Raw genomic sequence first — 15772 nt, 5'->3', positions numbered from 1 at the left:
TTCTGTCCCCTCCGCCCCCTCCCGCCCCACCCCTCCCCTCCCCGTGGGCAGTCACATGCCCACTCTGCGCCCTAGGGATGTGCAGGTTGTAACTGGCGTCCAGCTACCCAGGGCTGGGAGGTTGGGGCTCCATTCTTTTCCTCAGGGGCATTCATTCTAGCATATTCCTTCCTCTTCATCCCCCACAACCCGTCACACCCAAGTCTGATTTTTTTTTTTTGTCTGTAACTAACTCTCCAGTGTGTCCCCTTCTCCCATTCCCAGCTTCTGCCCTGGTGGGGCTGGTCCTCTCTTTCCAGAGTCCCTTCCCAGGTCTCCCTGCCCTGGGCTGTTATTCTTGCCCTCTCTGACCCACCCTCTCCTCAGCAGCCAAGAGGTGTTCCTGAAACACAGCTCTCATTCCCTCCCACCCTCTCCTTAACCTTCCGTAGCTCCCTAGTGTATTACCTGTGCCCCACTAAACTGGACTCTGGGAGGGAAGGACTGTCTGTACTCAGAGCCAAAAAGAGTGCGGGGACACATAGCAGGTGCCCCGATATGTACTGAATGAATGAACAGGGCCTGCTGGGGTGGGAATCAGGGAGGGAAGGCTTCTCGGGGAAGTGGGCTCAGGAAAGCTTTAAGGACCGGTGTCCAGGTGGGCAGCGAAAGGTGGGCCGGGCGTCTCAGATAGGAGGAGCGGCTTGTGCAAAGCTCTGATTGCTGCAGAGCTGGGCCGAAACAGCCCTGTGCGAGGGGCTGCGGGGAAGCTGCAAGGGGGCAGGGGCTGGGGGCGCGGGGACTCATCAGAGCCTGTCCTTCAGATGAGCGCGAGGCCGTGCAGAAGAAGACCTTCACCAAGTGGGTGAACTCGCATCTCGCCCGCGTCGGCTGCCACATCGGGGACCTATATGCGGACCTCCGGGACGGCTTTGTGCTCACGCGGCTCCTGGAAGTGCTGTCCGGGGAGCAGCTGGTGAGGGGGCCCGCAGGCCTGGGGGCAGGGGCGGCCCTGGGATTCCGGGCTGGGCTACGACAGAGCCTGGCTACGGGCCGTTGGGTGAGCGGCCTCTGTATTCGGGTGGGTGTGAGCAGCGTGGGGGCGTGGCTGGTTCCTTTGAAGGTGAAGGCCGCGGATCCCAGCAGACTCTGCACTTGGGGTGAGGAGGAGCTCCGTTGGAAGGGGTGGAGCTATTGGAGAAGGGAGGGGCTTTATTAGAAGCTACAGGCCCGGTTAGTGCGGTAGCCAGAGGCTTGGACCTGTTGCAGGGGGTCTGCGGATGAGGTTGTCATCGGAAGGGGAGGCTTAGGTCGTGGAAATCTGGGGGACCAGACAGAACTCGAATGGATTTGGCTTGTTTTTGTACGAGTTGCTTTTGTATTTTTTTTTTAATTTTTAAAGTTTATTTATTTTTGAGATAGAACGAGCAGGGGAGAGGCTGAGAGAGGGAAAAAGAGAGAATCCCAAGCAGGCTCCGCACTGTCAGCGCAGAGCCCGATGCGGGGCTTGAACCCAGAAAGAGCGAGATCACGACCTGAGCGGAAACCAAGAGTCCCATGCTTAACCTCTGAGCCACCCTGGCGGCCCCTGTTGCATTTGTATTTCTGGGCTTGGATGAGGCTTCACCACAAAGCGTGGGATTCTAGCGATAGAGATTCATTAAAGGACTAGAGCCTGGAGCTCCGAAGTCCTGGGGGGCATGACTACAGCACAGAAACGAACGCCATTGGAAGTAATAGTGCTTTAAAACCATGGCGAAGTAACAGTGCTTTAAAACCAGCGGAGACCTAGGGGAATGGGCGTGGCTCTAGGCGGAGAGCTGAAGGCAGTGAGGGGCATGGCCCTGGGGCATGTGGGCCAAACCCAAGTGGCCTGGAACAGAGGTCAAAGGCAGGGGCCAGGAATGTGGTGACCAGCAGGTTGCTGAGGCTTTGGGATAAGAGGTGGCCATCAGGTTGGATGTGGAGCTTCGGTAGAAAGAAAAGGTGGGGCCAGCAACTAGAATAATCCAGGAAGGGGGCTCTTGAAAGGGTCTGGCTGGAGGGAGCAAAGATATCCTTGGGTCTTTGAGTAGAGCGAAGGGGCGTGGCCTGGGCGTGGACACTCAGGGGGCGTGGCCACGGGGGCCGACCTCACTGGTAGGCGTGAGGCCAAGGGCACCGAGCCCTTGCACAGGCCCTCCACCTCCCAACGCCCTGCCACCCTAGCCAAGACCCACGCGCGGTCGCATGAGGATCCACTCGCTGGAAAACGTGGACAAGGCGCTGCAGTTCCTGAAGGAGCAGCGCGTGCACCTGGAAAACGTAGGCTCACATGACATCGTGGACGGGAACCACCGGCTGACCCTGGGGCTAGTCTGGACCATCATCCTGCGCTTCCAGGTGATCCCCAAGTGACCCCTGCCCAGCCCACCCATCCCCAGACGTGTAGCCTTAGGAGGGCATCCGCCACCCACTCATCCACTTATTCATTCATTCGTTCCAAAGATTTTCCCAGTATGATCCAGGAACCCTATTCCAAGGGGTGGGGATGAAAATTACGATGAAAGTAACAATCATTATCTCCACCACCACTATGATTTATATATTTTTTTTACCCGGTTCCAGGCACTGTGCTAAGCCCTTGGCATTTGATACACACAATAACCCCGTAAGTTAGATACTATGTATTACATTTTACCAGGGAGAAAACTGAAGCACAGAGAGTGGAAATAATATGCTCAAGGTCACACAGCTCGGTAGTGGATCTGGAATTCAATCCAGGCAATTTTGCTCCAGTTCAGAAGCAAAACTGACACATTTTTTTACCTTTATAAAGCTTAAGTTGTGGTGGGGGAGACAGATTATTAATGAACCCATAAATACATAGACAAGAGATGCATGAGAAACAGAGAGGCTCTAGGTAAAATCTATGCAGAAAAGAACAGATTATTTTTAATATATTTTTAAAGTTTATTTTTGAGAGAGAGAGAGAGCAAGTGGGCGAGGGGCAGAGAGAGAGAGGGAGAGAGAGAATCCCAAGCAGGCTCTGCAACGTCAGCGTGGAGCCTGATGAAGGCTCGAGCTCACAAACCTGAGATCATGACCTGAGCCGAAATCAAGAGTCAGAGGCTCAAGGGACTGAGCCACCCAGGCGCCCAAGAATAGGTTATGATAAGGCAGCAAAAAGAATACAAAATATCAGGTTGACCTTGTTGAGATTTTAGACTTGTGGTCAGAGAAGGAATCTCTGAGAAGCTGTTGGCTGCATCACATGAAGATGAAAGGAGAAAGCATTCCAGGCAGGAGGCACAGCTGATGCAAAGTCCCTGAGGGAAGTGGGAAGGAGCTGAAATGTTGGAGGTCCAGAAAAACCAGTATGGCTAGAGAATATGAGACAAGGGGGAGCCAGGGAGGAGATGAGGTCAGAAGGGTTGACAGGGCCTAGGTGATCTGTGATTAGCAGTTTTGATTTTATTCTCTTTCAGATGGGGAGAAATTAGAGATTTTTATCAAAAGGATAGACATCATCAGATTGATTTACTGATGTATTATAAATATTTATTTTTGAGAGAAAGGGGGACAGACAGACCACGAACAGGGGAGGGGCAGAGAGAGAGAGAGGGAGACACAGAATCCAAAGCAGCTCCAGGCTCTGAGCTGTCAGCGCAGAGCCCGACGCAGGGCTCGAACCCACAAACTGTGAGGTCATAACCTGAGCCGAAGTCGGACACTCGACCGACTGAGCCACCCAGGCGCCCCGACATCATCAGATTTAGACAGTGGTTGGTCGCCAAAACTGGGGGCTAAGAGGCCAGGAAAAAGACTGGAGCTAGACCAGAGTTGGGCCAGAGGGAAGTGAAGAGGGAGACAGATAGGAAAGATGCCCCATCATGGGAATGGGCAGGGGAAGGGGAGGGAGGTGTCCAAGCCAACATCCAAGGCTCAGGATGGGGGATAAAGTGGGGCCGCCCAGGGACAGTCCAAGGAGGAGGAGCAGATTTAAGGGACAGTTTGGGATATGATGGTGATAAGGATTCTATGTCTGGGACATCGGGGGAGCATTTCGGAGTTCCCTGGATCATGGGAATAGAGCTCACGGGAGGGGTGGAGGCTGGAGACAGATATGAGCGTTGCCAGTATAAAGTCGGGGAATGAGACTATGGGGGTTCAGGATCACTGCCGGCGGCTGGAGCCCTGCACCAGGGGCTGGCACTTCGTTGGAACCTAGTTTTCTCCCTCGGAACCCAAATGCCAAACTCAGCTCTTGAGTCCTAAGACCTAAGTCTCTAACACCCATCCAGGGCTCTTGAACCTGCTTTAGATTCTGGGGCACTGAGGACTTTATTGAACACCTATACTAAGTGTGATAGAGCAAGAATACAAAACAAGCATTCTGTGGTCCTAGCGCTTTAATAAGTTAGTGAGTGCATTAGTCTGTTAAGGCTGCTGTAACAAAATACCACACTCTGAGTGGCGTAAACAACGGAAATTTATTTTCTCAAGTTCTATAAGATGGAAGTTCAAGATCAAGCTGCCAGCACAGTCAGTTCCTCCTGAGGCCTCTTAGCTTGCAAGTGACCACCTTCTCTCTGCGTCCTCGTATGGCTTTCTCCCTGTGTGGCACATCCCTAGGATCCCTTCCTCTTTTTATAAGGACACCAATCATTTTGGGGACTCACCTATGACCTCATTTAAACTTAATTGCCTCCTTTAAAACATTTTTTAAACATTTATTTATTATTGAGAAACAGAGAAAGAGACAGAGCATGAGCATGGGAGGGGCAGAGAGAGGGGGAGACACAGAATCCGAAGGAGGCTCCAGGCTCTGAGCTTTCAGCAGAGTCTGACATGGGGCTCGAACCCACGAGTGGTGAGATCATGACCTGAGCCGAAGTTGGATGCTCAACCGACTGAGCCACCCAGGTGCCCCTAAACTTAATTACCTCCTTAAAGGCCCAATCTCCAAAGACAGTAACATTTGGGGGTTAGAGTTCGACTTAGGAATTTTGGGGGGAGACACAATTCAGTCCATAACGGGGAGACAGTAAACCAGATGAATAAATAAGAGGTATCAGTGATAGATGCTTAGGAGATAATGAGGCAGAAAAGGAGGATGTGAAATTTGAGTACACACTGTGATTTAAAATCAAGTGGTTGGTGAAGACCTCACTGAGAGGTAATATGTGAGTCAAGACCTCAGATTGAGGTGAAACCACGTGGGCCCCTGCAGGAAGGAACAGGCAGTGCAAAGGCCCTGAGGTGGGAAGGCGCTGGTGATTTAGCGATGAGGACAGCAGGTCTCTGGAGCAGAGTGAGCTATGGAAGAGAAGGTCAGAGACATAATGAGGGGAGTGAGTGAGACGGACCCACGGAGGGTCCAGAAGATGGGAAGCATGTGACCTGATCTGGGTGCTCACAGAGTCCCTCGATGCCACAAGGAGAACAGATGGGGTGGGGGGGCAAGAGCAGGGAGGCCAGCCTGGGGGTGACTGCACTAGCTCAGGCGGGAAATGATGGTGGCTTGGATCAGAGAAGTGGCTTCCCTGGAAGTATGGAGGCTTCCCTGGAAACCGAGGCCCTAGTCCACAGCCTCCTCCCCCAGCCGTGGATGTCCCAGTCCACCCCAGATCCCGCCCTCGCGCTCCGGAACCCCCACCCCCAGCCCAAAGCCGCCCCTCCCATCTCCTCTGTCCCTGGCAGCAGAGTGCACCTGCGCCTCCCTGGCATGAGCCCTGCGGGCCCCAGCAGCCATGTTTTATACCCTCACAGATTCAAGTGATCAAAATCGAGACTGAGGACAACAGGGAGACGCGCTCGGCCAAGGATGCACTGCTCCTGTGGTGTCAGATGAAGACAGCTGGGTAAGCGCACCCCCTCTGCACCCCCACTGGGCGAGTGGGGGCCCCTAACCTAACCTCGAGGGCTCCTCCTGGGATGAGAGTGCAAGGGGCCGCCCAGGTCCTCAGTGTCAGAAAGTTACATCTGGGGTTAATGAACTGGTAAATAAAATACGTCCGCTCTTGTGACCTTGACAAACAAACCCATGTAAGAATCTGGAGGACCTGGTTCAAGTTCAGAACTTGGGTTCCTCAGAGAACAGTGCTAGATAGTGGCGGACCGTCCCCAGCCTGCTCGGTCCCCTTCGTCTCATCCTGTGCCTGCAGAGGCCTCGTGGGCACCTGTGTGAACACCCCTAGTCCCGAGCTCCAGGAACCCCCACCCCGGAAGCAGCCTCGGACGGTGCACAGCGGGGCTCCGGCGGCTCCCGTGAGAAGTTCAGGCTCTTGGGTACCTTCAGCGGGGCTGAGAAGGGGGCCGCTCAGGCTCTGCTGGGAAGTTCCCTGGACCCCCAACTCTCTGCCCTGCGGGAGGGGCATGGCCTGAAACTCAAGTCCCCTCTGCAGAGCTGCCCCTGGGAGGAAGCGGGGAGCATGTATGGATGGAGACTGAACTTTCTCTGCTGCTCAGCTTTCTGGGGCTGGACGGCGTCAATGCTGTCTTGCCATGGGTCTGTCTTCTGTGTCTGCTTTTCCTTGTGTCTGTCTCCCCCTCCCCCTTCTCTCTCCCCCACTTCCTCCTTTTTTTCTCCATCTCTGTCTGTATCTTGCTTTCTCTCCATCCCTCTCTCTTTCCATCTCCTTGCCTCATATGATCTATCTATCCATCCGTCCATCCATCATCTATCCACCCACTCACCCATCCATCTGTGTCTATCTCTCCCTCCCTCCTTCTCTCCCTCCCTCCTGACTGTCTCCATTTCTGCCTCTGTCTCTCCCTTCCACGCTGTCAGTTACCCTGAGGTAAACATCCAGAATTTCACCACCAGCTGGCGGGACGGCCTGGCCTTCAATGCGCTCATTCACCGGCACAGGTACTACATGGCCTGGGGCGGCCCGGCCCCGCCCCCGCCCTGTCCCTCGGGTACACCCTCTACACACCTGCATACAGACGGCACACTGGTGACGCACGGACCCATCCCTTCATGCGGGCACAAGGCACACACCGCACAGAGCCCTGTCCAGGCCACACAACCTGTGTACGCACGGAAACACACGTGCCCTCACACAGCTGTGGAGCCACACGCACACTCCTGCACGCACATGACCTGTGCCTGCCTCTTCGATGCCTCCAGGGTGGAGAGCTCCCTCCCCCCACGGTCGGTCCTCGCGGGTTCCCTCGCGCCCCCGGAGCCCCCCTACCAGCTCCCTGTGCGCCCACCTTTCACACCCCAGGGCCTGGCGCTGAATTGCCTGAGGGGCGGGCATCCAGACAAATTGTAGCCGCATCGTGACTGTCCATATGACACGTTAGGGAAACTGAGGCCTGGAGCCTGGGAGGGACTTGCTCTTGTGTGGTCGCAGTGGAACCCAGCCTTTTCTGCTGTGGACACACGTTCACCCACAAGCCCTGCCTGTTCTGTACACACTCATACACTTGGGGAGACCCATTCCACCCCACACACACAGCCAGAAACCCACCAGCTGTACCCTGGCTCTGGAGCCTGCCTGCTGCCTGCCCGCTCTGTGCCCCTGCCCAGGCCCGACCTCGTGGACTTCAGCAAACTCACCAAGTCCAACGCCAACTACAACCTGCAGAGAGCCTTCCGCACGGCTGAGCAGCACCTGGGGCTGACACGTCTGCTGGACCCTGAGGGTGAGCCCCGCACAGCCCCAGCCGGACTTCCTCCTGGGGCGACCCGCGACCCCAGTGCCAGCCTGAACTCCACTCCATCCTGCTGCAACACCGACCCAAACCCGAGTCCTTTCAAGTCCCGGCTCCGCCCAGCACCTCCCCTGCTTCACCTCTAATCGCCCCTCCTCCCCATCTTCCTGTCCCTTCCTTTCGCATCTCTGTCTCCAACCCCAGCCTCATCTCCATTCCTGCCTCCAACTCGCCCCATCCCCCCATCCCGTTACCAACCCCAAGCCCCATCGGCTCTCCCAGCCTCCTCGCCCTGCCTACCTCAGGTCGCAGCCCCAGAGCCCATCCCACCCCCAACATTATTCCTGGCCCATCCCCTGACTTCAGCCTCACTCCTGACCCCGGGCCATGCCAACACCCACCTGCCAGTCTCTGGAATAACAGCTGTTCTCCCTACTCTGTGCCAAGCACATGGCTGGGAATTTTAGCAAAACTTCTCACTTTCATCCTCACACTGACCCGGATGGATAGAACTTATCCATCCTGTTTTAATTTTGCGTTAATATTTATTTATTTTTGGGAGACAGAGAGAGACAGAATCCAAGTGGGGAAGGGGCAGAGAGAGAGGGAGACACAGAATCTGAAGCAGGCTCCAGGCTCTGAGCTGTCAGCACAGAGCCCCACACCGAGCCCGTGAACCTCAAGATCACGACCTGAGCCAAAGTTGGACGCTTAACGACTGAGCCACCCAGGCGCCCCCTTATCCATCCTGTTTTAAAGTGACAGAAATGAAGTCTCAGAGATGTGAAGTCACTTGCCCAGTGTCACACTGAAAACCAGTACATGAGACTTCTTTTGGGGGGGATGGGCAGAGAGGGAGAGAGAGAGAGAGAGAGAATCCTAAGCAGGCTCCGAGCTCTCAGCACAGAGCCCGACACAGGGCTTGAACCCATGAACTGTGAGATCATGACCTGAGCCGAAACCAAGGGTCTGACGCTTAACCAACTGAGCCCCCCAGATGCCCCTTACGTGGGACTTCTGATAGCTGTATTCTGTGCCTAGCACATAGTAGGTGTTTAGTGGCTATCCATTCCATGAGTTGGTGAAGAGTAAGGGCTAAGTATAATATTGTACATTCAGTGGGCAAATCAAAACGATAACTGAATTTATTGAGTTTCTCCTCTGTGCCAGACTGTTCTTTCTAACACAGTGCTCACATGGCAGGCACTGTGATAATCCTTAGCCTTACGATGGGGGAAACTGAGGCTCAGAGAACTTCGGTCTGTTTCCTGAGGACATGCAGTGAGTAAGTGGTTGAACAAGGATTTGAGCACACGCTTCCTCCAAAGCCCACGTCCTTGACCTCTGACCTCACAAATAAATACATACATAAAATAAATTTATTTGTTTATAAAATAAATAGTAAATAAATAAATACACTTCATAAATATTCAGTGAGCTCCTACTGTATGCTGGGCATGACCAGAACAATGGTAAGAAAGATAGGCATAGCCTTTGTTGTCACGGAACTCAAGCTCAAGATAAGGACAAGATTGCATAAGTGAATGTTTAATTGCAGATGATCAGGTCCAGGAGGCAATGATAAGAGGTGATGAGGAAGAGTAACAGGGGTGGCCAGTCTACACAAGGTGAACAGGGAGGCTTATCTGAGGAAGTGTACGTTGAGTTGAGCCCTGAAGGATGAGTGGGAGGTAGGCACACAGAAGAGGGAACAGTGTTCTACCTAGCGAAAACAGCATGTGCCAAGGCCCTGAGGTGGAAGGTAGAATGCTGTGTTCAAGCAGTAATTATGGCTAATTTCCCTATGGGGGCTCGTATGTGTCAGGTGCTATTTAATCTCATGAGGTAGGTCACCATTTGGCAGATACGAAAATTGAGGAACAGAAGCTAGTTGTCTTGCCCAAAGTCATGCAGCTTGTGAGAGTGGGTTCTCCCTCCCTGAACCCTCACCGTCGTGCCCTCCCCCACTCTCCTTTGCCCTCAGATGTGAACATGGAGGCTCCGGATGAGAAGTCTATCATCACCTACGTGGTCTCTTTCTACCACTACTTCTCCAAGATGAAGGCCCTGGCTGTGGAGGGGAAGCGGATCGGGAAGGTTTGGCGGTCCAAGGGATGGGGGGAGGGAGCTTGGGAACCCCCCCCCGGGGCACCTCTGGGACGAGCTGACCCCACCCTCCTGTGCCGGGTCAGGTCCTGGACCAGGTGTTGGAGGTGGGGAAGATCATCGAGCGCTACGAGGAGCTGGCGGCCGAGCTCCTGGCTTGGATTCATCGTACCGTGGGCCTCATTAGCAATCAGAAGTTTGCCAATTCTCTGAGTGGGGTGCAGCAGCAGCTTCAGGCTTTCACGGCCTACTGCACGCTGGAGAAGCCCGTCAAGTGAGGCCCAGCTCAGGAGGGAGGGCAGCGAGTGGAGGTCTGGAGGTGGGGGTCCTGAGCCCAAGCCCCTTCAGGTTTCAGGAGAAGGGGAACCTGGAGGTGCTGCTCTTCAGCATCCAGAGCAAACTGCGCGCCTGTAATCGTCGCCTCTTTGTGCCTCGGGAGGGCTGTGGCATCTGGGATATCGACAAGGTGAGGTTGAGGATGTGGAGGAGAGGCAGGGTTACTCCGTGGGGTCGTATAGGTTGTGCACTGCTCAAGGGAGCCATTCACGCTGTAGACATCCTGGACTGGATACTCCTTCGGACAGCTTTCCAGCAGGAAAGTGTCATGAAGGAGCAATGTTTTTTGTTTTTGTTTTTTTTCCAGTTTACACAAAGGTGCTGTCAATGCTAGGAGTCACTTCAGACAGAGAAGCCAGGGCCACTAAGTCGGGGTCTGACTGCCTCCTCCCGTCTCCCTAGGCATGGGGCCAGCTGGAGAAGGCCGAGCACGAACGGGAGGCCGCCCTGCGGGCTGAGCTCATCCGGCAAGAGAAGCTGGAACTTCTGGCCCAGAGGTTTGACCACAAGGTGGCTATGAGGGAGAGCTGGCTGAATGAGAACCAGCGCCTGGNTGAGCAGTGGGGGAGGGGAGCGGGCCCGATCTCCCAGGTAACAGGAGCCTGAAGTTGGTCCCCCGGGAACTAGGGAAGACGGAATTAGTCTCCTTGGAAATCGGGAGAGTATTTAATTAGACTCTTAAGTGACAAAGGAGGTTGTCGCTGGTGCCCAGGGTAACTCAGGAGGATGGACTTGGTCTCCTAAGTAACAGGGTAGGGTAGGCCTGGTCCCCAGTCTCTAGGGCAATGGGACGATAGTGACTGTTTCCTGGGTGACAGGTTTAAAGCTAGAGATGTCATGGAGATGTGTGGGGCTGGTCTCCAGGGTAACAGATGAAAGCGGGGCTGGTCTCCGGGGCTACTGGGGATGGTGGAGCGGGGTCATGGCGACAGGTGGAGCAGGGTCAAGGTGACAGGTGGAGCAGGGTCACGGCGACAGGAAGAGCGGGGTCACGGCGACAGATGGAGTGGGGTCACAGTGACAGGTGGATCGGGGCCAAGGTGACAGGTGGAGCAGGGTCACGGTGACAGGTGGAGCGGGCTCACCATGACAGGTGGAGCGGGGTCACGGTGACAGGTGGACAGCAGGGGCCACACAGGTGAGTGTCCACCTGCCCCAGGACAACTTCGGGTACGAGCTGCCGGCGGTGGAGGCAGCCATGAAGAAACACGAGGCCATCGAGGCGGACATCGCGGCCTACGAGGAGCGGGTGCAGGGCGTGGCCGAGCTGGCCCAGGCCCTGGCGGCGGAAGGGTACTACGATGCCCGGCGCGTGGCGGCCCAGCGCGACAGCGTCCTGCGCCAGTGGGCCCTGCTGACCGGGCTGGTGGGCGCCCGGCGGACACGGCTCGAGCAGAACCTGGCTCTGCAGAAGGTCTTCCAGGAGATGGTGTACATGGTGGACTGGATGGAGGAGATGCAGGTGGGGCCGGACCCGGGGGCCCGGGGTGGGCACGGAGGGCTATAGGCGCTGAGCGGGTTGGCAGGGAGCCGGAGAGGGAAGGAGAGAGAGAGACAGGAAGAGAGGAAGAGAACGAGAGGCAAAGAGAAAGACAGAAAGACGCAGGAAAAAGAAGATCAAGAAAGAGACAGAGAAAAAAAAAGAAGCCACAGAGACGGAGAGCCAGAGGGAGCAGACAGAGACAGAGAGATTAAGCCAGAGGAAGATGGTGACGGTTTGAGAGAGAGAAGGGGAAATCAGAGAGAGATGGAGCTAGAGACGCAGGCACGAGCGTGGCAGTGGAAATCTAAATGGCCACAAGGAGACACATAGAAGGAATCCTTTCTGGGAAAGAGAGAGGCAGACTGAGGATAGAGATCAGGGAGAGATGCAGATACAAAGGAAGGAAGCAGAGAGAGATGGAAACAGGGGAGACAGAGGCAGAGAGAGATGGAGGCAGAGAGAGGGAGACGCTGTGACAGAGACAGAGCCCAGGAGTGTGGAGATGGAGACAGAGACAGGGAGAGCGAGATGCTGACGGAGAAGAGAGGATGGAGATAGAGATACGGGGTGGAGGAGCGCAATGTGGGGTGAGGCCTTCCTGAGGCCAATGCCTAAAAGGTGCTCAGCGCTGCCCCATCTTCCAGGCTCAGCTGCTGTCCCGGGAATGCGGCCAGCACCTGGTGGAGGCCGAGGACCTGTTACAGAAGCATGGACTCCTGGAGGGGGACATCGCAGCCCAGAGTGAGCGAGTGGAGGCGCTCAATGCTGCTGCCCTGCGTTTCTCTCAGCTGCAGGGTGAGTCTAGGGTCGGGGATCGGGGTGGAGACTTTCAGGGCTGGTGCTAACAGAAGCAGAATGACCCCTAAGAGACAGAAAGAAGGAGTGAGCTCCCTGTCTTTGGAGGCATCCAAGCACAAAATAGGATCACCCTCCATCAGAGAATATCATGGGGGAGATTATTGCCTTGAGTGGAGGTTAGACCACATGACTTCTTCCTGCTTTGAGATTCTGCAGTGATAATTTACATTTATTGAGCACTGTTTGGTTTTTTTGTTTTTAAACATTTATTTTGTTTTTGAGAGAGAGAGAGAGACAGAGAGAGAGGGAGACACAGAAGCTGAAGCAGGCTCAGGCTCTAAGCTGTCAGCATAGACAGCATAGCCCCAACATGAGACTCAAACTCATGAACTCTGAGATCATGACCTGAGCCGAAGTCAGATGCTTAACCGACTGAGCCACTCAGGAGCCCCTATTGAGCACTTGTTTTATGCCCTTCACACCCAAATCTCTGTGAATACCATAAAAAACTGTGAGGTAATGTGTAGTCAGGGCCTGTTTGGCAGCAAATGATAGAAACTCAACTCAGTTAACTTAAGAAGAAAAGGGGAGTATCTTGGCCAGTGGAACTAAAATGTCCAAGAAGAGGCAAGTCTGGCTTCAGGCATGGCTGGATCCAGGGATTGTCCGATGATGCTTTTAAGACTCCATCTCTCTGACTGTAGTCTCTATGTTTGTGTCACTGTTGGGCAGCCCCTACCCTTGTGGTGTGAATCTGGGGTCATTGAGCCCCATGTTTACATCCTACCAACTTAGCAGACCCAACAGGAGACAAGCCCCCACTCTCCCAATATTTCTTTTTTTCTTTCTTTTTTTTCTAATATTTTTATTTATTTCTAGGAGAGAGAGAGAGACAGCATGAGCAGGGGAGGGTCAGAGAGAGAGGGAGATACAGACTCTGAAATAGGCTCCAGGCTCTGAGCTGGCTGTCAGCAAAGAGCCCGACGTCGGGCTCGAACCCACGAACCACGACATCATGACCTAAGTGAAAGTCGGACGCTTAACTGACTGAGCCACCCAGGTGCCCCTCTCTCCCAATATTTCTGACGAAAGATGCAAGGAAAGCTTTCTGTAGCCCACTGTGGGTTCCGTCCCCTCTGCTCAGCCAAGCATTGTGACCCCAGGCTCTACACTGGGCTAACTGGCCACACCTACGTGACGTGCCCACCCCACGCCCAAGAGTAGGGTCGGCTCTTTCCAAAGACCGGCATGGAGGAAGAGGAGGATGGAAAGCCATTACCAGCAGCAGGGGCATGGATGCTGATCAGAAAAACCAAGACTGGCTCTGATAAAGGTTCTCATTTTACCGATGCCAGTACCCTCCAGCCATGGACCACCAGGCATCCCCCTCGTTGTCAGTCAAGCTGAGTCCGTTGGCTCTTTGCATGTACCCTGGGGGGGTCTCTCCGTAGGAGGGTGTGAGGAAGGGCTTGAGATAGGATGTGGGCTTGTGGTAGGTGATTGGGGCTGAGGTACGCGGTGTGCTTTGCTGCGGATCGGATACCGTCGGGAGGTGGGAGTAATTAGGTGATTGCTCATCATAATCGTTCTCATCCAGGTAGTGGGAGGAAGAGGCCTTGGTAGCGGTCATTCAGCTTAGCTGGGTGAAGGGGGTGGATGACGGTTTCCGTGGCTTGCCCAGTGACCTCTTTTTTGAGGTGTGCTCGGACACGATTGTGGAATGGCCTTGCTTCCATCTCATCCCACCACGGTCGCAGAGTGACCTTGTCTGCCATTGGCGTCCCGAGAAAGTGTGTATCTAGCTGTGAGTGGCTGACAAGGCTGCTTTCTTGCTGATGAGGAAAACTAAGGCCCAGAGCCGCAGAGCCCAGAGGGTTTCGGGCCGGCCTGTCTCACTCCTGCATCTGGAGCCACGGCCCCTTGGAATCCCAAAGCATCGGCAGAAAAGGCAAGGCCTATCTGGTTTGCAAGATGGTGGGGGTGGGGGGAAGGGCGTTGTCATGGTGACAGGAGGGCATTGATGCCTGATAAGTGGTCCAGGGTGTGGCCTCCCGATCTTCCACTTCTTAGCTGATCCCGGGCAAATGGCTTCCTTCCCTGAGCCTCAGTTTCTTCATCTGTAAGACGGGGCCATAAGGATACCGCCCCGTGGTGGCATTGTGTCAGAGTCAGGTCTGGATACACGGATGGCTATTGTTGTTGATTATTCAGGCGGATGCCTTGGTATTTGGGTCAAGTTCAGTGAATGTCCAGAATTCCAGAAACGGTGCATCCCATCTAGGGCGGTGTCTCTCACGGCGTTTTGACCCAGTAAGAAATACGTTTACCTCCTGACCCAGCGTTCACACACACACACACACACACACACACACACACACACACACACAGATTTTCTGAAACAATACTTCCCCTCACCCTGCATGTTGCGTCCTGATATTTTCTAGTCATTCTATTCTATTCCATTAAAGAAACACTGGCTGCCAGCCATTAAGTTAATTTCACAGTTCTCTTGTCACAAACCAGAAGTCTAGAGGAAGGTGAAATCTTTGAAAGAAAAGCGGAGTTCAGGTCATCGCTGGAATTATGAGATAAAGCAACAGAGGATGAGAGAGGGAACCCAGAAAATGTCTTAAGGATAGAGACACGTCTGAGCACCTGGCTGGCTCAGTGGGTAGAGCATGCGGCTCTTGATCTCAAGGTTGTAAGTTCGAGCCCCAGGTTGGGTGTAGAGATTACTTAAAATAAAATTTAAAAAAAATAGGGACGTTTCATTTGCTCCAGTTCTGAAGGAAACACAATTCACAGATTCTAGTATTCTCTGAATCTTAGTTTCCATCCATCATTCCATCAATAAGTCGCCGTTTGCATTCGGCTACTGCTCCCGGCTCCACGCGGCGCTGGGCAATGGTGAGGACACAGTGTGAGGAGACCGCCCCAGACCCTGCCTTCATGGGTCTCTCAGCCCAGTGGGGGAGACAGACCAGGCAGTGACAGGCCAGAGGGGTCAGAGCAGAGGATGGTGCGGGTGGGGCACAGGCAGCGGCGCGGGGCTGGGAGAGGGGAAGCCTGGGGGAGCCAGGGAAGGCTCCCGCTCCAGACAGCGTGTCAGGGAAGGCTGCCTGGAGGAGGGACCGCGCAACCTGGCACGTGATGAAGCCTCCCTAGCCAAGGACAGACAGGGCAGGTGGCCTGTACCTCCCTTCCTGGGGCGCCCCTGGCCCGCGCCCAACCCGGGATCCTCCCCTTCTCCCGGCCCAGGCTACCAGCCCTGCGATCCGCAGGTCATCTGCAACCGCGTGAACCACGTGCACGGCTGCCTGGCGGAGCTGCAGGAGCAGGCGGCGCGGCGGCGCGCGGAGCTGGAGGCCTCGCGGAGCCTGTGGGCGCTGCTGCAGGAGCTGGAGGAGGCGGAGAGCTGGGCCAGGG

The 15772-nt window shown here is 54.8% G+C and overlaps 1 protein-coding gene across 1 annotated transcript in view; it reads left to right on the top strand.

The window, feature by feature from the left end:
* Positions 1 to 15772, top strand: part of SPTBN4 (spectrin beta, non-erythrocytic 4) — a 74373-nt gene that overhangs the window by 12677 nt on the left and 45924 nt on the right. The window contains 12 exon segments of the mRNA XM_077773617.1: positions 750 to 955; positions 2188 to 2361; positions 5731 to 5822; positions 6752 to 6832; positions 7499 to 7614; positions 9608 to 9720; positions 9816 to 10003; positions 10078 to 10195; positions 10468 to 10656; positions 11225 to 11527; positions 12193 to 12343; positions 15605 to 15765. Of these exon segments, the coding sequence (XP_077629743.1) occupies positions 750 to 955; positions 2188 to 2361; positions 5731 to 5822; positions 6752 to 6832; positions 7499 to 7614; positions 9608 to 9720; positions 9816 to 10003; positions 10078 to 10195; positions 10468 to 10656; positions 11225 to 11527; positions 12193 to 12343; positions 15605 to 15765 (1892 nt within the window).

The sequence above is a fragment of the Crocuta crocuta genome, unplaced genomic scaffold, assembly GCF_008692635.1.
Source record: "Crocuta crocuta isolate KB4526 unplaced genomic scaffold, BGI_CrCroc_1.0 scaffold267, whole genome shotgun sequence".
NCBI classification, from domain to species: Eukaryota; Metazoa; Chordata; class Mammalia; order Carnivora; family Hyaenidae; genus Crocuta; species Crocuta crocuta.
This window is presented reverse-complemented; position numbering and strand designations above follow the sequence as displayed.